General features: G+C 36.3%; 6 protein-coding genes across 8 annotated transcripts; 4 read left to right on the top strand and 2 right to left on the bottom strand.

The window, feature by feature from the left end:
- Positions 1-179: 179 nt before the first annotated feature.
- On the top strand, positions 180-4,734 carry LOC18011921 (protein MADS AFFECTING FLOWERING 5). Of its 3 annotated transcripts, none has more exons than XM_024151281.1 (7): positions 180-484; positions 2,705-2,762; positions 3,254-3,315; positions 3,403-3,502; positions 3,645-3,686; positions 4,001-4,051; positions 4,326-4,725. In XM_024151281.1, exons 1-7 carry the CDS (start codon positions 300-302, stop codon positions 4,488-4,490), a joined length of 663 nt encoding a protein of 220 aa, XP_024007049.1. In that variant the 5' UTR covers positions 180-299; the 3' UTR covers positions 4,491-4,725. The 3 variants fall into 3 exon arrangements, with proteins under 3 accessions (XP_024007049.1, XP_006394081.1, XP_024007050.1); XM_006394019.2 differs by having other exon boundaries at positions 4,337-4,639; XM_024151282.1 differs by lacking the exon at positions 3,254-3,315 and having other exon boundaries at positions 206-484; positions 4,326-4,734.
- Positions 4,735-6,679: 1,945 nt separating this feature from the next.
- Positions 6,680-9,646, top strand: LOC18011902 (type I inositol polyphosphate 5-phosphatase 5). Its single transcript, XM_006394017.2, has 10 exons — positions 6,680-6,751; positions 6,938-7,091; positions 7,193-7,270; positions 7,543-7,630; positions 7,733-7,837; positions 7,942-8,530; positions 8,613-8,806; positions 8,892-9,000; positions 9,100-9,248; positions 9,356-9,646. Exons 1-10 carry the CDS (start codon positions 6,692-6,694, stop codon positions 9,570-9,572), a joined length of 1,743 nt encoding a protein of 580 aa, XP_006394079.2. The 5' UTR covers positions 6,680-6,691; the 3' UTR covers positions 9,573-9,646.
- A 90-nt stretch (positions 9,647-9,736) lies between these two features.
- LOC18011901 (ETHYLENE INSENSITIVE 3-like 5 protein) lies at positions 9,737-11,349 on the bottom strand. Its single transcript, XM_006394016.2, has one exon. It carries the CDS (start codon positions 11,347-11,349, stop codon positions 9,751-9,753), a length of 1,599 nt encoding a protein of 532 aa, XP_006394078.1. The 3' UTR covers positions 9,737-9,750.
- Positions 11,350-12,592: 1,243 nt separating this feature from the next.
- On the bottom strand, positions 12,593-15,684 carry LOC18011801 (acyl-coenzyme A oxidase 2, peroxisomal). The gene is made up of 7 exons (XM_006394015.2): positions 15,158-15,684; positions 14,755-14,870; positions 13,789-14,669; positions 13,535-13,714; positions 13,264-13,430; positions 13,046-13,169; positions 12,593-12,942 (listed from the first exon to the last, which is right to left on the bottom strand). The coding sequence occupies exons 1-7, from the start codon at positions 15,598-15,600 to the stop codon at positions 12,787-12,789; spliced, it is 2,067 nt and encodes a 688-aa protein (XP_006394077.1). The 5' UTR covers positions 15,601-15,684; the 3' UTR covers positions 12,593-12,786.
- A 365-nt stretch (positions 15,685-16,049) lies between these two features.
- Positions 16,050-18,024, top strand: LOC18011800. The gene is made up of 5 exons (XM_006394014.2): positions 16,050-16,189; positions 16,524-17,202; positions 17,299-17,352; positions 17,440-17,624; positions 17,760-18,024. Exons 2-5 carry the CDS (start codon positions 16,524-16,526, stop codon positions 17,850-17,852), a joined length of 1,011 nt encoding a protein of 336 aa, XP_006394076.1. The 5' UTR covers positions 16,050-16,189; the 3' UTR covers positions 17,853-18,024.
- Positions 18,025-20,233: 2,209 nt separating this feature from the next.
- On the top strand, positions 20,234-21,085 carry LOC18011616 (ethylene-responsive transcription factor ERF057). Its single transcript, XM_006394013.2, has one exon. It carries the CDS (start codon positions 20,234-20,236, stop codon positions 21,083-21,085), a length of 852 nt encoding a protein of 283 aa, XP_006394075.2.
- Positions 21,086-21,576: the final 491 nt, after the last annotated feature.

Here is a 21,576-nt window from a genome sequence, read left to right as displayed (position 1 = left end):
AAAACGCGCCCGCAGGGAATTCGACATTCGTCAATACGTGTCTAAACGCATCGTTTTTGCACCTCTTGATAGATTTCTTTTTTTTTTTGTCACTCTCTCGGTTCACCAAAACAAAAACAGTAGATACAGTTTGCTCAAAATCCAAAAAAAAAAAAACGATCAAGAGAGAAAGGAAAAAAAAAAACTCAAAAAAACAAAAAACAGAAAAGGATAAAATTAAAAACGTTGAGTGTTCTCTGGCTTAGCTAAACGAACATCTGGATCAAATTAGGGCACAAGACTTGTCGGAGAGAGAAGCCATGGGAAGAAGAAAAGTGGAGATCAAACGAATTGAGAACAAAAGTAGTCGACAAGTCTCTTTCTGTAAAAGACGAAATGGTCTCATGGAGAAAGCTCGTCAGCTCTCAATTCTCTGTGATTCTTCCGTCGCTCTTCTCATCGTCTCCTCTACAGGAAAACTCTACAGCTCCTCCTCCGGCGATAGGTAACACTACTTTTTCCTCATTTTTAGGATTCTCTTTTGTTCATTTTTCTCGAGAAATTATAGAAACTAACAACAACTAGGGTTTGTCTTCTTTGAATCTTCAAAGCTGGGGTTCGTGTTTAATCCATGTCCATAATCGATCTGTAGGTGTATAAATTAAACAATGTGGTGGCCAAAGATGTTCTTTGTGTTCGTTTTTTTTTGTTTCTATTTTTTTTTTAGTTTGTTGCAGGAATTGTTTTTTTTTTTTTTTGTGAGAATACTATTGCATGCACTTAGAGAGGATTTTCTACACGTGGTAATCTTAACTTTATGTTTGTCTCTTGGGATTTCAAGTCATCTTAATTTTGTGTTGCTACTTGATCAGTTATATAAGAACAATGTACATTGTTTAATTTGAGATTAATATATACTCATTATCCTCTTTAATTACCCAATTCAATGCACCTCCGGTAGATTTGTTGAGATATAATCTTGATCAAAAATCTTAAGATTGGTGTGGTGCCACTTTTTTTTTTTAGCCTTTTGCAAATTTTGGTTAGTTACAAGTGTATGCTGAATGATTTATTAGTTAATATTTTTATTGATTCGTTGCTTAAGAAAAGGTTTCGAGTTAATTTTGATGGTCAGATATAGTGCTGGGGTAACTGTAATGAAGACTATAAATTATAGCTATCACACATGCTGGATTACTCCTTTGAACGGTTATCAAATATTTCTTTTGGTCATGATAACTCACACACGCACCACATTTAAACTTGAATTATGACACAAAGGTGACACTACTTTTCTAGAATTGGCTCCCATCTCTTTTGCAATGCATTTTTGTTGTTGTTGTGTTATTGGGTCTCATGAGTCAAAGAGACTATACAACCATTTGGTTCAGTACACTTTATCTCGTGTCGTTCTTTTACAGCATTTCCAATGTGATTACAATTAACCGAATTGAAACCTTATAGGAATGGGAATATAACCCTTTGTCACTGTATATAAACCCTCTTAGCATTGCCTTGATATTAACACTACAAATGCTTGATCAGGAAAGTATATATATTAAATTGGCAGCTAACATGCACGAATTTTTTGAAGAATTAACAATGGATTTTAATTGCTTCAAATTTAACGGTAGTCTAAACTCTAGTTGTAGCTTCGTGTGTTGATTTGAGATTTTGATTCTTATGTGCCTTACTAATTGCTTAGTTTCAAATCAAAACTTAGGATGCAATTAGCAACATAAAGATCAAGTGAACAAAATTCAATCTATAAGCTATAATCTTGCAATAGATCATGGACAATACAAAGTAGGATTAAACAAACTGCAATTACAAGACCTAGAGGTACCCTCATACATAAGCTAGCTTTTGTGGTGAACCTTTTGGGCTTGATCTGGGCTCAATCCCATCAATTTGTAACCTTCCGTAAATTGCTAAATCCGTTTTCTTGGCTTAATCTTTAAGGACTATTTCAAAGTCTTATGTATCCAGCCAAAGGTTTTGTTTTCAGTTTTCCGGTTCAGATTGTGTGAGCAATTCAATACTATGAGGAGGTTGGAGTGTCTTTAGTGCTTCTCACAAATAAATTGTCAATATTGATTTTACCATCTGTTGAAGAATGGAGATTTTCACTTACGAACATGAATTTCATTAAGATTTGTTCGTAAGGGGAAATATTTTTTTCAATCTATCTATCCAGTTACTCTTTTCTGGACTGCTATCAGTTTCTTAAAGTAACCAAAAGTTAATCATTGATTTAGCTTTGATAGGAATAGGAGAGTAGTAAGGTAATTAATTAAACCCATAGGAAGAAATTTTTCATATTGTGCATGTATGTCCAAAACCATGCCAAGTCAAAACGAATTCAGTGTCTGCAAAGTTGATTATATATAACACAACCTTAGAGATGGGCTTAGTGGTTATTAGAGTTGTTCATTGCATAGTTAGATATAAATAGAGTCTTACAAATTTACTTTGTAGGTAGTAGATTCAGCCATTTATATACATCGACATTAAAATTAAACACAAGACTGTGTACTCAAGGTTAAACTAAAGAAGTCCGTCGTATAATATGAATCATTGTTAGAATTGTTTATAACTATATTAAGTGTTACTAACACAAATTGATTCTATAGTTATCAACATGTTCTGATGTTCGTAGTGTTGAAATGGTATGGCATAGATTGTATTTTAAGGTCTTTTTCTTTCTCTCTTAATCTCTCTCCAGCATGGCCAAGATCCTCAAGCGTTATGAAATACAACATGCTGATGAACTTAAAACCTTGGTAAGTTTTTCTTCGTTACACACACATATGTAACTGAGATGAGCATTTAGAAGTAGCGTACAATCCATTGAGATGGTTGTTATGTGGATACTATGCGTAGTGCCTTAACAATGTGGAGAGAGACCCGGCATAGTGGTACTTCGTTCTTCACTGCAGGTGTTGCACTAGAAAGTATACGAGAAGGTTCTAAATTATTCTCTACCAAACTTTATTCTCAAGGGATTAGAATCAGATCTTGTCAGCCATATATACACTCAAAGTCGTCTACGGCATATGTAATTGAGATGAGCTTTTAGAATCTTAGCTCTATAATAGTTGACTGAGATGGTTGTTATGTGGATGCTTTGAGTAATGCCTTAACTTCGGCAAGATTCTAAACTATTTGTCGTATACCAAAATTAACTGTCGAGAGTTAGTTACGGTCATTTGTGTCTCTTGAAACCACAAAAGAAACTCACAATCTTTCTGACCTTTCCCTTAATTTATGGCAGGGTCTTGCAGAAAAAACTAGGAATTATCTTTCACATAAGGAGTTACTGGAAATAGTCCAATGGTTAGCACCAAGACTCCTTTGTCCTACCTCACCCTCTGATCGAAAAAAGCTTTTCTTTTTCTTTTTGGTTGATTTATGAATATGCAGCAAGCTTGAAGAAACGAATGGCGATAATATAAGCATAGAGTCTCTAATTTCCCTGGAAGAGCAGTTCAAGACTGCTCTGTCTGTAACTAGAGCTAGGAAGGTATATCTGCTGCGACTGAGTGATTCAGCAGATTATTCCATAAAATATTTTGTCTGATTTGCATTCAAAGAACAGTCTTTGGACATTGCCCGAGTTTGGATCATGTTTCCAGTTTGACACAATCCTGAATCTCTTGTTGCAGAACGAGCTAATGATGGAGCTTGTGAAGACCCTTCAAGAAAAGGTTAGTGCTTTGGTTTTTATTCGCAGTCCCAGCCATTGTGGTCTACTAATTCTTCAATCCTCTTAACCTCAGAGTATGCAGATCACTTGACCGTACGTGTTAATCTCTCTATATAAAGTCTTTTTGGTCTGATTTATTCTTGGCTTCATTTAAATGAAACTCTAATGAGAATCAAAAAGGCTTTGTTAAAATCTTGATCAAAGTCGACTCTCCCCACTCCCCAGTCCTTACTCGAGTGGGGACTGTGATGGGTCAAAGTTCGATGTTTCAGAACTTGTTAGAAAACTGATGGATTTGTGATGTTGTTCTAACAGGAGAAGATGTTGAGAGCAGAGAACCAGGTTTTGGTTAGCCAGCTAACAAAGGTACCATCTCTTCTAGAAGCTAACAATTAATCACTTTATACACATATAGATGGACAATATTAGATAGATGCACCTTCATACTCGCATCTACTACATATGAATGAAAACTATGGTCTTCAATCTAGATTTCTTGTTAATACTAGGGGAAATAAAATAATAAGTTTCTTACAGATGAAATTTAGAGTGAACCCTAAAAGTTTATTAAATCATGCTTTTAAATCTAGATTTCTTTTTAGTTAATATTTAGTATGTGAAGAAAAAGAAGTGTGAAAAGGTTTCTTACAGATGGAGGGGAAAAGGTTTTTGGAAACAGAGTATGAGAGAGCAATGTCACCGGAAAATAGCTCCGGCAACAATCCTCCGGAGACTCTCCCGCTTCTCAAATAACCAGCATCATCAGATTTTTCACCATCCTGAATCAGAAATAAAAATGTATTAAAGAAAAAATCAGATTTGTAAATCATAAATGAAGAAGCTTCATAACATATCTCAAATCCTCTTCTTCCCCTGATACGGAAAAGTTTTAAGAAAAAAACTGATCCAAGGGAAAGCATTAAAATTAAATAAAGTATCGATCTTTGTTGTTACCTTCGGAGAGAGAATCACAGTTTTATAAGTTTTGTGTTTTGTTGTCTGGAAGTAGGAATTGCTGAGTTTATAATGTAGTTTTGATTACTTCAGCATGAAGAACCCTACAGGCCAAATTTATTTATTTATTTTTATTTATTTATTTTTATTTATCACTTTACCTTCGTGGCAAAGTTACAGCATATTAACAAGAATGATTTTAGCTGTTTTTTTAGGGAGAATTTTAATCAGATTGATAACAGATAATTTTGTTTCTTAGGAAAACTAAAAAACTATTATCAGAAAAAGGAAAAGATGATAAAATGGAATATATATATATATAGATATATAATATATCCATCAAAGATATTATATATAGTTTTGTACTTTCAAACGAGAGAGACATTTATTCACGAAGAAAATTTAGTTAAAGGAAAAAAGCATGTATGGTTTACAATAAACATCTTGCTAAATTTACGAACTTAATAACAAATTAGCGAGAGTCGTTGCACACCTTGCATTGTGGAACACGATTCTTGTGATACTTCTTAAATATCTTTTCATTATTACAGTACATTAACAAAAGAAATTGGTGAGTAGAGTATATCTTTAGGGAAAATACACACACATGTTTGTTATCGTTAAAGAAAAGAAGGAGAAGAAAGATGATGTTATAAATGTTACCGTTCGTGCCACATGTTTTATATAGATAACAGACAAGTGCATTCACAATTGTGTTCTTACCAAACATTGCAAACTATATATGCCACCTGTAATCCGTTGGTATGTATTATGTTTATGTGTCGTACGTATGTATATATGTATCTTAAAATCACATTTAATCAAAAAAAGAATCTGGTCATTCTTATATGTTTTTTTGGCCAACAAATATGCTGCGTGATTCTTTTTCTTGTTTGTATGATCTAAAGAATCTGGTGTAGACTTAAACTTTGGATTTGCCGGCATCCATTCATTGACACCTTGAATTCCTCTATTTGCATCTTCCCTTAGATGGACATTTTTGAAACACAAATTCATTTCTGACCTTCCAAATTATCCAAATCACCCAAAACGGTGACAATCTAAGATCCATCGGCAAATTGTGATTTCCCGTAATTTCAAATATTCTCTCCATATATTTTTCAAACTTCGTTGACAAATTATCATAACTTTTAAATGTCAGCACATTTTCCATATAGCTATTGGTTGAGGACACTGAAAAAGAATACGATTAATTGTTTCATCTTTTTAATTGACTTCGCATTGATTCCTCCTCGTTCTTGGTCTCTCTGCCGTCGATAACGCTGCTGAACAAGCTTTCCACAAGAAAATGTTGTATTTTGAAAGTGTTTTTTTTTTCCAAGTATTATTAAATAGAGAAATTGAAGGAGAACGCTCTTCTTAGCATAAATATGATTTCATCAAATCAGATCGGTACATCTTTCCTATCCTTATAGTCAATTATTGCAAATGCATAAAATCACTGTAATATTTATCGTTTTTTTTTCGCATGTAATATTTATCGTTTCTTAATAAATATTAAATAAACATAATATTTTCTTACAACAAACATAATTAAATTAAAACATATAAAAAACTAACTTATTTAACTGAAATTTTATTTTATATAGTTAATTTTATTAACTTCATCAAACAGGTTCAACACAATATTTAACCTGTTATCAATTCTAAACACAAATTATAAATCCTAGTACATTTGTAAGTTTGTAACCAAAGCAAATCTCGCTGTTATTAAAACCCTCCGAAAGAGCTGGCGCCAAAATCTGATCTTTTCAAACTGATTTAGAAAATTTAAAACATTACTTCCTCTTCTGCTAAATAGTAATTAATCACCTGATCTACTTAAAAAATCAGTAAATAATTTTGTTCACGTCAATAATATATATAACTCAATAGTCGTGGGAAAATCGAACCCTTAAAAACCAAAATAAAATAAAATTAATGCCCTTCTCCGCACGATTCCAAGATCTATTAACACCACATTAGGTTGAAAATTTAATAACTCCTCTGTTTCCAATTTGTGTATAATTTCTGTTAAGAAAATTTTGATGAATGAGTTCCAATAAAGATAGCGACTCTGAGAACAGCCTCAGAAGCGAGAAGAAGAAGAAGGTTCTCTCTTTCACCCTCTCTCTCCCTCTCTCTCTCTCTTCCTCCTTCAATTGTTTTTTACTGAATTTTTTTTAAAAAAATAAAAATCTCCTAGAAAATGTCACGACGTGAAACCCATTAATTGGATTTTAATTTAGAAAATAAAAAGTGTTTTCCTTTCTGATGATCCTGGACATTTCTGAATAGTCAATTCTTCCGAAGATTTTCGGATCAAGACGATGTGGTAAAGAAGAAGAAGAAGAAGAAGAAGAAGAAGAAGAAGAAGAAGAAGATGCGTCAAATAATATGAACAACAAAGGAAATAATGATGACGAAGACAACAACAATGAAGATTGCAATGGTATTTCTTCTTTAAGCGATTTACGTACATCACAAGAAAACAAAATTCAATTTTGTATAACGATTCGATTCGTCAAATGGCTCTTGGATCTTTCTTGATAGATTTGGAGCGACGAATGGCTTCTCGGAAAAAATCGATTCTTGACAACACTTCTCCGATGATTTGGAAGACTGTTTCTGGTAAATTGATAATTTCTGTGAATTTTTTTCAATGTGTGGTTGAGAATAATTTGATCTTTTGGGTAACCTACCCAGAAAAAAAATTGACATTTTTCACATGATTATGAAAGCGAAAGAAATCGTACATTGTCAAAGATTGGGGATTTTTTTCTTTATTTTGACTCGTCTCTTCGTCAAGGTCTTTAACAAATTTTAGGGTTTTATTGCTAAGCAATGTTAAAACTACTGATTTTGATGGGCTTTATATCTTGGTTTTCTGGTAAATTCATAAGAGAGAAAGTCAAGTCCTGGAATTGAAGGCTTGAATCTATCGAGTTTCGATAGGCATATGGCACCAACAACAGAGATTCGTGAACTCAGGTTAGAAAATCAATCAATCTCTCTTAATAAGTTCTATAATCTTTAAATTTATGTCAGATTCAAATTCTATGTTTTTCTTTTTTTTTTTTAAAAAAAAAACAGGGTGTTTCTAGCTACGTGGAATGTAGGAGGAAGAGCACCGAACAACGATCTTAACCTCGAAGACTTCTTACTCGTTGAAGGCACAGCGGACTTATATATCTGTGGGTATGAAATGAAATTTGACAAATTTGGATTCATAGGCTTTTAAAAGTTACAAGCTTTATAAATATTCGAGCATTGATTTCTCATTTTCTTGTTTTGTATCTCAGGTTTCAAGAGATTGTTCCTCTAAGTGCAGGAAATGTATTAGTTGTTGAAGACAACGAGCCAGCAGCTAAATGGTTAGCTCTAATAAGCCAAGCTTTAAACAAACCGAAGCAAGACTCTGTTTACTCAAACGCTGCTTTCTCTGCCTCAAGAACAACTACTTGTAGCAGTAGCTGTGGTAATGAAGAATCAAGAACACCAAGTAGTCTTAGTTTCTTTCAAAGACCGAATCTTAAAGTCTTGAGCAGAAACTATCGAGTTGATTCAAGTCTTTTGAAGACTTGTAATTGTCCGGTTATCGACACTTCGATTGGTTTTGAAGCTAGGAGATCGAAAAAGTTCAGTGATCCTGTTACAGATAACAATAACAATGTGGAGCCTGAGAATTTTAGGGTTCATGAGAATCTCTTGTTTGATGATGTTCCTGCGACTACAAGGATGCCGGGACAAATGGGCTATCGACTGATTGCGAGTAAACAAATGGTTGGTTTGTTTTTGTCTGTTTGGGCTAGAAAAGAGTTGATTCCACACATATCTCATCTTAGACTTGATTCTGTTGGAAGAGGAATCATGGGTCGCTTGGGAAACAAGGTAAAACTATTTTTTTCTTTCTAAAAATTCAAAGTTATGACACAAAGCAAAAAGAATTCTCTAAATTTTTGTGGTTTGACAGGGATGCATTGCTATAAGCATGTCATTGCACCAAACAAGCTTTTGCTTTGTGTGTAGCCATTTGGCTTCTGGTGAGAAAGAAGGTGATGAGATGAGAAGAAACGCAGATGTAGCTGAGATTCTGAAACATACTCAATTTCCCAAAATCACCAAGAACCCTAATTGTCGCGCACCCGAAAGAATAGTAGATCACGAGTATGTTTCCATGAAAATCATAAGCCTTTTTCTCTATACAAGAAAAAAATAAATTGCTAAAAAGGTTCTGTTTGGGAATTTGCAGCCGAGTTCTTTGGCTTGGAGATTTGAATTACAGAGTTGCCTTAACCTACGAAGAGACGAGAGTATTGCTAGAAGACAATGACTGGGATACTCTTCTTGAGAAAGACCAGGTTTTGTAGTATTAATTGATCTCATAAAAACCAATCTTTACGTTTCAACATTCTTTTTCCCGGTTGACCAACAACTTCTGTGATCTCTAATAATTTCAGCTTAACATGGAAAGAGGAGCAGGAAGAGTCTTTTCTGGATTTCAAGAAGGTCAAATCTTCTTTGCTCCAACTTATAAATACTCTCAAAACTCAGATGCTTACGCCGGAGAAACCACCAAGTCCAAGAAAAAACGCCGTACGCCTGCTTGGTACTAACCCTAAACCACTTTTTTTTTTTTTTGCGGTGTGTTTTGATTCTGAAAAGCTCTGTTTTTGTGTGTGTGTGGTGTGTTTTGAAATTGGAATGATTTTTCAGGTGTGATCGAATTCTATGGAGAGGAGAAGGAATAGAACAACTTTCATATATACGAGGCGAATCACGGTTTTCAGATCACAGACCGGTTTGTGCAATCTTTGCAGTAGAAGTTGATGTGAAGAGTCTGAACAAAGGTAGATTCAGGAAAGGTTATTCTTGTGCGGCTGCAAGATTGGTTGAAGATTGCATTCCACAGAGGCATAGTTTTTACGACTAAGATTGTTACAATTCTTTTTGAACTAAAAAAAATATGATTAAAAAGGTATTATTTCTCGATTGTATAGCTTTTGATCAACAAACAAACAAACAACTGAAAAAAAGTTCTCTGTTTATTCTCCCGACTCTGTTTCTAGTACATTGTAACTAGAGAATATATTCCCAAGTTGAGATCTTTTTCAATCTGGAGACATATAAATATCTTTGTCTTCACAACCCATGTCCCATAACGAGAAATCTTCCTCGTTCATGGTCTGATTCGAATCAGAATGATCTGGTAATTGGTTCAAGTCAACCGCAGCTGCCTGATCTCCAAACCCTTGATTCAGGTCTTGTAATCTCTCGAACCAGAAATAATCTAGCCAGTTTCCATCTTGATTATGATAACCTCTCGTGTCCTCTGCTCTCGAGCTCGCGCTGTAATCATCATCACTCGTAGTCATCGACCGAACAAACCCGTCAGAGCCCCCACTACTCTGGTTTATCGGTTCTTGAGTCCCGTAGAGACACTCCATCTCGTGTCCTGTTCTCAAATTCTTGTCGAAGAATCCTAAACTCGCATCACTCGAAGGACAACTTGAGTTTTGACAAGTGTTTACATTAGATACCGTCGCTTCCTGCTCCACAAACTTTCCTTTTCTCTTGTTTCCCAGCTGTTCTTGATCTTGGTCTGCAAGAAAACAGGCATTTAGTGACGATTCTTGATCAACCCTTTTGTCTTTACCTGTTAATCTTGCCACTTCTTGATCATTTGCTACAAGTAAACAATCATTTAACGATGATTCTTGATCAAGGGAAATGAATCTTTCCGGTTCTTGATTTCCCCCCTCCTCTTCGTCGTCAGAGATCTTGAGGCGTTTGAGAATAGCTTCTTCTTGGTTTAACACGCGAGACCAAGTATCAGTCTCTTTAGCCATCATTTTATCTTGCAAACACTTGGACTGTCTCGCGAGACGCCTCACTCTCTCCAAATTCGGCGACATGTGTTTAATCACAGCCGCCAAAACGCTGACTTTCCAAGCTTTTCTAAGATCGTGCGGTTTACGATACGGTGGTGGACCGTGCTCAAACGCCGCCGCTCCTTGCTCTCCCCACCATAACTCCGTCCCGTCCGGCCACCACGGCGGAGCCAAACCTTTTTCCAACGGAAATCGCCGTTGCGGCGGCACGCAGTGTTGCATCAAAGCTGATAACAAAGACCCCAACGTCGTGTCTTGGAGCTCATGAAGCATGTGGATATACGAATTCGGATCTAGAGATTCGTTTGACGAGATTAGCTGGGCATCCGCAAATGTTAAGTAGTCGGAAACAGCGTTTGGAGCGGTTTGATCGAACTGAACGTTTTCTTTCCACCAGCGTCTTAAGCTGTCTGAAGAACCGGTTACCGGTTTACCCTTTTCCGGTACGATTCCGTAGACGAATCCTCGAGCTTTGCAAACTTCCATTATCTTCATCATGTACTTCAAAACCGAATCTTGAGATCGAGCCATTTTCTTGCGGCGTGAAGATTCTGCTCGGCGCACGATAGTGGTTGAAGATGAAGAAGATGCTGACGTGGACGTTGACGGCGAAGAGAGAACGGAGTGATCATCATAATTATCTTTCTTCTGTTGTTTGAGTTTGGACATGAGGTTTCGATCTTTCCACATGCGTTTCTTGAGATCGTCGTAGCTGATTTCTTCACCGAGACGGTCAAATTCGTCTTCTTCATCTTCGTAATTATCGTCTTCGTCGTCTTGAATGGGACTAAGTGGTTCCAAATCTTGGACCTCCACCATTTTTTTTTAGTGTATTATGTATAGTAGTATCTTATAATTTCTCTATATATGTATGTTTTTGAGAAACAAAATGATCCCTTGCGATTGCCCGAGTTTAATTTCCGTTTTATACGTGATATTATTGGCGGTTAATAAGTTACATATACGGATTGTCATGTATCGGTTATGATTATTTAATAATGGAAAGGAGGTGGTCTGCATGTGGAGAGAGTGTCGTGTCGATGTCTACTCGTTCTGTCTGAAATTGCGTGTCTTAAGATAGCCAAAATGAAACAAAACAATGTTTTTTTCGTAATTGGCTAAAATAAAATAATGTATTTATTTGGCGAAGAAATTACCTTTGGTAATTACCTTTGGTAATTATGTAGCCTAAATTAAAAAGTCCGCAAGTGATCAAGAAGGTATATAATAATATGCATGCAGATCACTGGTAATTACGTTTTTTTGAAGTCTTATTCTCTCTTAACCCTTTGGTTTAAGAAAAACCCAAAAAACCCCCCTCATTCTCTCATTTTTTTTTCTTTCTCTAATGGCGATGACTGATGGTGCTAACAAAGATTAAAACTCCATCGCTAGTTCCGCCGTGAATTGCGCAACCATCTCTTCTCTGAGTTCTCTCTCGTACAACGGTGGAACTGAAAGTTCATATATAGATGATAGATCACATGTGAAAATGGATGTAAAAGGATATATGACGATTGGGAACAAGACTTGGGTGGAAACTTGACATAAATGTAAAGAAGGAAAAAGAAGGGATATAACTAAATGATGATAGTTTATGGTTTTTGGATGTTTGTGAAGGATTTTAGGGATTATATGACCTCGTACCTTACGTTCACCACGATTTACCCACGTCCACTACACAATATAACAATATAAAGTCGGTGAAAAACTAGATTTTTGGTTTTTTTTTTTGTGGAGAATTTAATGAAATAATGAAATAACCAATTAGAGAAATATCTATCTGGATCCTTTTTAACCTCTATTAAAAAAAAAAATAGGTACGTACGTTGGACGACAAAAAAAAGAAAGGTTTACGCTGTCGACCAAAAAAACTCATTCGTCTATAATAACATCAACACTCTAAACAATCAACGTTGGTTCGATACTTATACGTTTTGAGTTGTAAAAAATGACTAAGCGTATCATGAAGTTCCCAAGTTAAATCCAAATCCTAAACATCCCTATATTTGAAAGTTTAAAGAAGTTCTTATAGAATATCCTCTTTAAGTTCCTCGAATTGTTTGATCTAAAAACCGACGTGGATATTCATTCTGCTGTGAAAACAAATAGCAACGAATACAAACACACATACAAAGATTGCAGATTTTCTTCTACGTATTTTAACTAAATATAAATTGTTATTTTTTGCTTCGTATCAAAAGGTTCGAAGGAGATTATTTGCGATAACAATCTGATATTGATCTCTGACCTCTTTTAGAATCCAACAACTTGAGTATACTGTGCATAAGCATCAGATTGCATAGCAATTGGTGCTCGAGTAACGTGATCAGGTAGCTCGAACGCGTCCACTAATTCCTTTGCCACATTCCTTACTTGGAAACTCAAATACTCTGTCAACTTATGAATCGCCTGCAAAAAAAAAACAAGATTTTTTTTTTTTTACAATATTAAATCCATAAAAAAAACCATTAATTCAATTTGAGAATCATACAGCAAAAACAAACAAAAATACCTTAGCTTTGTTAGGCGCCACATAATCCACGTTACGGTACGTTCCTATATCTTTCCAGATTCGGTCCAATGCGTATAGATCACATACTAGTTTCAGAGCAGCTCTTGCACTTGCGTCCGAACAGCTGAAGGAAGAGACGAGACGGTTTTTAAATAAGAGATAAACCTGACTTTTTTAACAGTTTAAGGGAAGATTTTTGTGTGTGTTTGTTTACTTACTTTTGTACAGCTTCAATGAACCTGGCGAGAATGACTGATTCAATGTGAGATTCTGCAAGTGTCAAGAGATGATTCAAGCATCTGTTCCAAGCACCGAAGGTTCCAAGAGTCTTGGTGTGTTTCTTCAATCTCATTGCAACACTTTGTAGGAGGCGCGATGTCCGATACTGAAGAGACAAAATTTAAAGACAACAAGTGTGATTGATGGATGAAGGCAATAAGACTCTCAGATAGGTCATTGTATATGTAAAGTAAACACTAACTAACTCACCCGGAAAGCATCAAGTTGGAATTTAGGATCTCTTAGATGATCTTCACCTTCCCAACGAGCTGTAACGGGATTTGGCTGAGCCAAATAAGAGTTCATCGATTCTCTCAAGTAACTCCATGTGACTGTCAATGTCCCACCTTGGAACTTCTCTTTGTATTGCTTCAATAAATCAGCTGCCACCTAAACGAAGGACCAATACTATGAGCATGCATGAATGATCATCAATTTCAAGTTCCTTAAAAGAATGAACGGACCTGTTGCAGAAGCACTGTGTTGTCTCCTTCAAATGTTTGGAAAATGTCATGATCGTTTCTCAAGCTTCCAAACCGGTTAACAGCTGCGTAACCATGTCCTCCACAGGCTTCTCTGCAAACCGACAGCGACTTGGCGGTGTAAGACGTTACATAAGACTTGAGTCCAGCAGAGAGTGCATGAACATCAGCAACCAATTGCTCGTCGTGAGTCTTCTTCATCTCCGAATACTTCTCCACGAGGTACACAGTTGCAAAATGGTATGCATAAGTCGAGGCTAACATCGGCATGAGCTTATGTTGATGAGACTGGTAATCAAGAATACTGACTTCAGGTTGCTTTGGAGGACCGAATTGTTGCCTTAACAGCGAATAACGAATAGCAATAGTAGCGGAAATTTTAAGGACACCAACAGATGCATAGGCAAGGCCTACTCTTCCACCTACAAGCTCACCGAGTGTTGCTCCAAATCTTTTATTGATTGTTGGCAAACTACTTGTGTATTTCCCATCTCGGGACACATCTCCAAAGCGATTGAGAAGATTGTCTCGAGGTATCCTCACAGAACGGAATCTCAATGCACCGTTATCCACTCCATTAAGGCCAACTTTATGTCCACAATCTTGAATCTCAACACCTGGAAGCGCCTGGTGGGTTTTCAAATCCCTGATCGGAACGATGAAGGCGTGAACGCCCATATCCGAGACTCCTTTGGAATCATGAGTTGGAAGGATGAGCCTGGCGAAAACAGTGGCAAACTTTCCATGAACTGCAGCATTTCCAATCCACCATTTGATAGCTCCATCATGAGGTGTGTCAATTATGAACTCGTCTGTGATGGGATCGAACGTGGCCGTGGTCTGGAGACCTTGAACATTTGACCCTTGAGGAAACAAAAAAAAACCGATGGTTAGTAACTAATGACACACAGAGAGAGGCGAAGGCATTATTCATCAGTCATCACTTACCATGGTGGAGTTCGGTCATGGCAAAGCAACCGGTGTAGTCGAGGTTGTCAATGCCATCGAAATACTTGTCTCTGTGCTTCTTGGTTCCCAAATTGATCACAGAGCCTCCCCAAAGACTATACATGGATGTATATAAATAAAGTCAATGCAAACAAACTATGAATCCTTACCAAACCTGTATTTATCGAAACTTCTGTGAAAAACCAAGAAATTCAACTGATTTCTCATCAATACTAACATGATCATATATTGCTGCTGAAAAAAATTCAAGAACCAAGATCAAGCGTTCATCGAGAACAATACCACAAAACCAAAAGTTGAAATCTTTAAATCTAATGATGAAACCCAAATCAGGAAACTGAATATCTCAATCACAGGTGGATTTTAAAAAGCTAAAACTAACCTGTACTGAACGCCAAGCTTGATCCCAAGCGACATATCCACACTTCCAACAGCTTCCATAATCGCGAAATACTTCTCTGGATCGTCAGCAACATACCTAAACGGCCTAATCCCAGCTTCTCTCACAACTCCATAGAGCTGCCTCATACACAATTCCCGGTGATCGTCCTTCGAGATCTCGATCGGCGTCTGTAAATCCGGGCGGGAATTGAAGAACTCGTACACTTTCTCCTGTATATCCATGTGTTTTCCCCTCATGTAAAGCGACAACGCCTCCCCATTTACTTCCAGCTTCTTCGACCGCGAAGCACACGCCTCCGTCTGCACCATCGGTTGCTGCGGCGGCGCCGTCACGGCGGGAGAGATGTGTGAAGACAATCGTTGGATCCGCCTCGTTGCAGGTAGCTCGGAAAATTCCATCTGATTCCCTCGCCGAGATTCCATCTGAGAAAAAAAATATCAATGAAATTTCCAACGGTGGAGGAGAGGAATAAGAGACCGGCGAAAATTTTTCTCTCTTCGATTGGTGACTTATGAAAAAGAATTAAAAAAAAATTAAACAATTAAGCGTCAAATTTAAAAAGTGAATGCTTTCACGGCAAAGTAGATGACGTGGACATATAATCATCAATTTACGTGTTCATTTATAAGTGGATAAAATTTTGGCGGGTTTGGCGCGCCTTTCGAGGATATCTAATTATCTCTATCTTCAAGTAGAACTAACTTACGTACATCGTTGTCGGATAAGATTTAGTTTAATTTAGGGCCCATTATATGATTAGGCTTATATTTTTTTTGGGCTTAGAATAATCAGTTGAGGCCCATTAATCAGTGCGGGACCGCGCGCGACTCCCGAGTCCGACGCCAAATCCGTAATTCGAAACGCGGGTCAAAAGAAATCTAAGATCGGAAAATCCGCACAGGTTCCCGCCTCAACCACCTAATAAACCCTAATTCTCTACGCAGACCAACACTATTTTTCTCCGACTAAACGAAGATTTCTAAGCCGTTGACAGATGCTATCGATCTATTGGTCAGTAACTCGAACTCAATTGATTTTGTCTTCGTTGATTTTAGGGATTTCCTTCTGATGTACGAACGAATCGCTTCATTTTTTTTGCATCCTATCAGTTTAAGATTCCTAATTTAAGGTTTCGAAGAGGGTTTTGTTCAATTTCTTATTTGGGGTATTAATTGTATCTCCTAAATTTTAGGGTTTTCTTTTTGCTTTTAGGGATAAAAATATTCGTTATCGCTCTATGTTGGTTTCAATCCGGTGGAATATATTGGTTTTCTAGCATTTTCTAGTCTGAAAATGAAAAGTTTTCCTCTTCTTTTTTTTTGTTGTTTTGTGGGTGATTTTGAAGATGACTGGAGATAGTTGCAGCTTAGTGTCCAAGGAAACACGCCTCCCTTTGTGTGATATGACTAATGTTCCAAGCAAAAGGGGAATTTCTTCGATTTTGGGTGATTTGCTTTTGAAATCTGGAGATGATGCTGGAAGGGCCGTTGCTCGTGAAGGCTCCGGGGTAAAGTTTTCGAAGAGGTTGTGTTTAGTTGTAGACGACTTGGTTAAGGAAAGTACTAGGACTAGTGATACAAACGATAATTCTTCTTCTGATGATAAGAATAGTTTCGGTGATTCACCTGCTAATGGTGATTCTGAGAATTTCGATCTCGATGATGTGAAAGAATCCCAAGGTGAAACCAATGCAGTAGATACTGGTGTTCAACATTCGAAAGGTGAAGGTGGTGATTCTGTGGTCGAACTTAGTCAGAGAGTGTGTCAGAAGGACTCGGACATGACTGTCTTTGCAAGTCAAACCGATGCTATTACCGGTGAAGACTTAGCCATGACTGTGTTCAGTAGCAGCAATAGCGAAAGTGACGACAGGCCGTCCATGGCGGCTACTGAAGGGATGGGTTTGTTACCTAATTCGCAGACCATCAAATCGTTTAATATGAACAGATGTTCGAGTTTTGACAATCACGATGTGGAAGCTGATGATGAACTTAAATCTTGCTCTTGTTCATTTTGTCTGAAAGGTTGTCTTTTTCTTAGTGTTGTTTTTGTTTAAACCATCTCTTTCCTTCCCTATAACATTATCTAACTTAGTTTGTGGATGTAATGAATGTCTTCAGCTGCATATATCTGGTCAGATCTTCACTACCAAGACATCAAAGGTCGATTATCTGGTAAGTTCGCATTATACTGCAAATTTCAGAGTTGTTTGATAATGGTAAATTCCATGAATGGTCATGTTAATTTTTGTTTGACTGCAGTGCTGAAGAAGAGCCAGAAAGAAGCTAGTAGCTTGATCAAAAGGAATGGTAAAGGAAAGCCAACGGATATTCATGGGTCTGAAAACTCCAATAACTCCTCAAATGTAGAATTTGATGTCATGGGTCAATGGACATCTCTCTTTCTTAACATGGAGGGTATCTTGGCTCGTGAAAGCAGCCACCTTGTAAGTTCCTCCAGACCTTGTATTAGATTTTCAGAACAAAACTTCTCAGAGTCTTCCCATTGAGCAGTGGTTTGTTTCGGGCTGTAAAAATATGGGTTTTGTGTTTTGATGTCCATTGTAATTGATAATCTGCAGCAGAATAGCTTCATAGCCATGAAAGAGTTGAGAGAGAATTGTAAGATTGATCTGGAGAGAGCGACGAAAACACCTCAACACAACAACACTTAGGTACCGTTGTTCTTTACTGGTTTAAATGTTGTAAGGCTCTGTAACCTTCTTCTTTATATTTAAAGCAACTCATGTATGTATTATAACTTCTAGTGTCATCATTTGATTATTGCATCTATGTTAGTGATTAACTTGCTTCTAGCAATTTGTGTCTGTTCTTCAAGAATTTTTACCATATTCGTCTCTCTGTGTGCCTCTTGAGCATGTGTCTATTTGATTTCTCATCCTTTTATTACTTCAAATATCCCTTGCAAACATTTTTGTGTGTTGAGAAAACGAGCTATTATCATCTATATAAACCTTAATAATTAGGTGATACAAAATGTCATCTAACTATTGTTAGAATTCTAAGTAAAGATAAGAGGTACCACTGTCAAAAAAAAAAGATAAAGAGGTAGCAGCAATCGGTGCGAGTCCACTGGTACGATAATCTATAGAGGTCCATTGCATCATAATAAATATTGATTACCTACCTAATCATGTCTATTAGTGTAGCAATGAACTAATTACGATTAGGGGATATTCATTTGTTTCTGCTTTGACATGCAAAAGTCAACTATTTAATATTTTTTTAAAAAAGATGGCCTATAGTCAACGAGTTAGCGGTTTCATCTCGAGTTCTTTTTGGTTTTATGGTTTTTTTAATTTTGCGTAGAAGTCATATATGCGTATCTCCATATTTTAATCTATGTGAGGGTACAACATTGACTTACAAACATTTATATAATCAGTTTCGGTATCTTTTATAATACCTGTCTAAAATTTTCACGCCAATTAAGTTTTTTTTTTAGTTTTTTTATGAAATATAGTGTTATTTAAATTTTATTTGGTTTGACTTAAGAAGATTTTCGATTATTTTTTACCAAAAATATATAATTTTTTTTTACTGAATATAGATATTTTCTTTTAATTGGTTTTGAACTTTCTTGTTTTAGTTTTGTTCGGTAACAAAATCATCAAAACCAAAAATGGCACGAATGTGTATTTTTTCTTGTTAGGTTCGATTTAAAAAGTTTCTTTGTGCATGCGCATGCCTTAAATTTAGCTCGAAATGGTTTGTCGAGTTGTGTACTCTTATCTGTAACGATTGTTCGTAAAAAAATAAATAAAAAATAAAAAAATTAGAGAAAAATGAGAGTAACTTTTTGTTGTTTTAAATTGCTACTAAAACAAATTGAAGGCTTTGATGGTAACTAGTATTTCAGTAGGTTCAAAAAGAGTGAAAAAAAAAGTAGAGAAGATTCATGAGAAGCAACCTAAAGTTCCACGCTTTTCCTGAAGCAAACAAAAGCTGATAAAGAACCTAGAATGATATCAAAGTTATATTATAGACATTGACCACTTTTTTCTTATATATTATGGTTTGACATTGAGCCTCATTTCTTTTGTTAATCGATCCTCAATTCTTTTAATACTATGTTATCTTATAATAAAAAATATAATTTAACAATTTTAAAATAATATGTGTAATTTCCGAACTAAAAAATCGTTTATGTCGGTTTATAAATAACAAAAATGAGCAAGAAGGCATTAGGTGAAGAAATTGTTCTGCTAAAATGAGACTGAAAATTGTAGAATGTGCCTTGCGTAGTTTACAAGTCAAATCCACGTCGGACACAACGTGTGAACACGTTTATGTGGGATATGTGGGACCCAATGGAGCCCGTTTGTTTTCAATTCATACTCAAAGCTGATTGGTTCCAGTCTATTTGGTTCCCTTTCATGATTTTATCCTTACTGATGTGTTTTTTACTTCTTACACTTAAATGAATCGTTGGTAAGTTTTGTAAAAAGAAGGAGAATATTCACTTAACTCACATAATGCTATAGGAAATTGTTGCATTAAGGGATTGTGTGTTTCATTCGAATTCTATAGGCAGAAAATTTAACATATATACTGTAGTAAAATTCCATAACTTTGTATGGGTCAGTAAAACATAAAAGTACTTGAGTGGACATAATAACTGTCAACGCGTTTATTTGATCATATTCTTAATTATTTCGATGCATTCATTGTCTTATATATGTGCATTTCTTTTTGGGCAAAACAAATATGTACTTGTTTGTAAAATTTAAAATAGTATTTACAATATACGCATGTCGTCATCAACCTCATTGACTTCACCATAGAAGACCCCATGGTCGAAACAAACACATATATAAGCCAACGAATATGGGGAAACTATCAAACACGAGAATATTTCAAATTTAAACAAACAAAAAAAAATTCAAGAATCTTCGTTCCTGTTTAGAGTTCCGGAGTTCGTGTGTTTTTTTTTCTATTATCTAGTCAAATTATTTTCTCAGTAGGGGTTCTTTTTTTTTTTCTCCAGAAGCTCGTCTTTATTTCTCCCAATTATTTATTAATTTTTTTTTGTGCAATGGAAATAGCTTTGAACATGAATGGCTGCATAGAAGAGTTTATGAATGCTCTTGAACCGTTCATGAAGGTAACTTCATCTACTACATCTTCTACTCCATCTTCATCAAAACCAAAACCCTTAACTCCTAATAACCAAACCTTACCGGTATACCAAGCCGGTCCAATTGGGCTAAACCAGCTCACTCCCACTCAAATCCTCCAAATTCAAACAGAGTTACATCTCCGGCAAAACCAATCTCGCCGTCGCGGCGGTGGCCAGAAACTCCATCCTCTCACCGTCAAACCAACACCAATGAAGAAAACCGACGTAACCAAACCGGTTAAACTATACCGAGGTGTAAGACAACGGCATTGGGGCAAATGGGTTGCTGAGATTCGTTTACCTAAAAACCGAACCCGATTATGGCTCGGTACGTTTCAAACCGCGGAAGAAGCTGCATTAGCTTACGATCAAGCTGCTCATAAGATCAGAGGAGAAAACGCTCGTCTCAATTTCCCGATAATCGCTCGTTACGGAGAGTATAAACAGTCATTGTCTCCTTCTATCAACGCGAAGATCGAATCCATCTGCAATAGCTCAGATACTCTGCCTGAGGTTAAGAAACCGGCGAAAACAGAGGAAGGGTCCTTTGGTTTTCATTACACGGGTCCTAAACCGGAGCAAGAACGCGAAGATTCGGAGAATTTCGGATGCGGGTTTTCGGGTTCCTCTCCTGAGTCGGATATAACGTTGTTGGATTTCTCAAGAGAGTGGATGAAGGAAGATGAGAGCTTTTTTATGGGTTTGCAGAAGTTTCCTTCTTTGGAGATTGATTGGGAGGCTATAGATAAACTCTCTGGATCCACATAAGCGTTTTCAACTCTTCTTTTTTTTTTTCTTTTTTTTCGGAAGTATCTTTCCATTGCTTTGTAATGGAAGTTCTGGATGATTGTAAAGGACCAGTGAACATACTATCTTTCTGTTTTCATTTGTAAATGGTGTGGCTGATTAATGGGCCATGTTTATTGGAAAAGCCCAATATTTAGATATTGAAGACGAGTCCACTACTTATGTTTAATGGTGTGGCTGATTAATGGGCCATTTGCTTTTTTCATGGACATTTAAAAAAAAAAAATTATTTTCGTTCTCCTTGTTTGGGATACAAACGACTGATTGTTCCTTGTTTTTTAAATATTAAAACCTACCCATACTAATTTCCGTAGTCTGTGAAAAAAATCGCGTATTCTAATGTTCAAAAAACTTAAATAACAAATTGTACTTAAAATCGCAATTAAAAAAAATATAACTTGAGCCATGGTGTCCCCAGTTGAGTTTACAAAAATGAATTCTTTAACCAGTAA

This window comes from Eutrema salsugineum, unplaced genomic scaffold (assembly GCF_000478725.1).
Source record: "Eutrema salsugineum unplaced genomic scaffold, Eutsalg1_0 scaffold_6, whole genome shotgun sequence".
NCBI lineage: Eukaryota > Viridiplantae > Streptophyta > Magnoliopsida > Brassicales > Brassicaceae > Eutrema > Eutrema salsugineum.
Note: the sequence above shows the minus strand (reverse complement) of the source record. Positions and strands in the feature narration are given on the sequence as shown.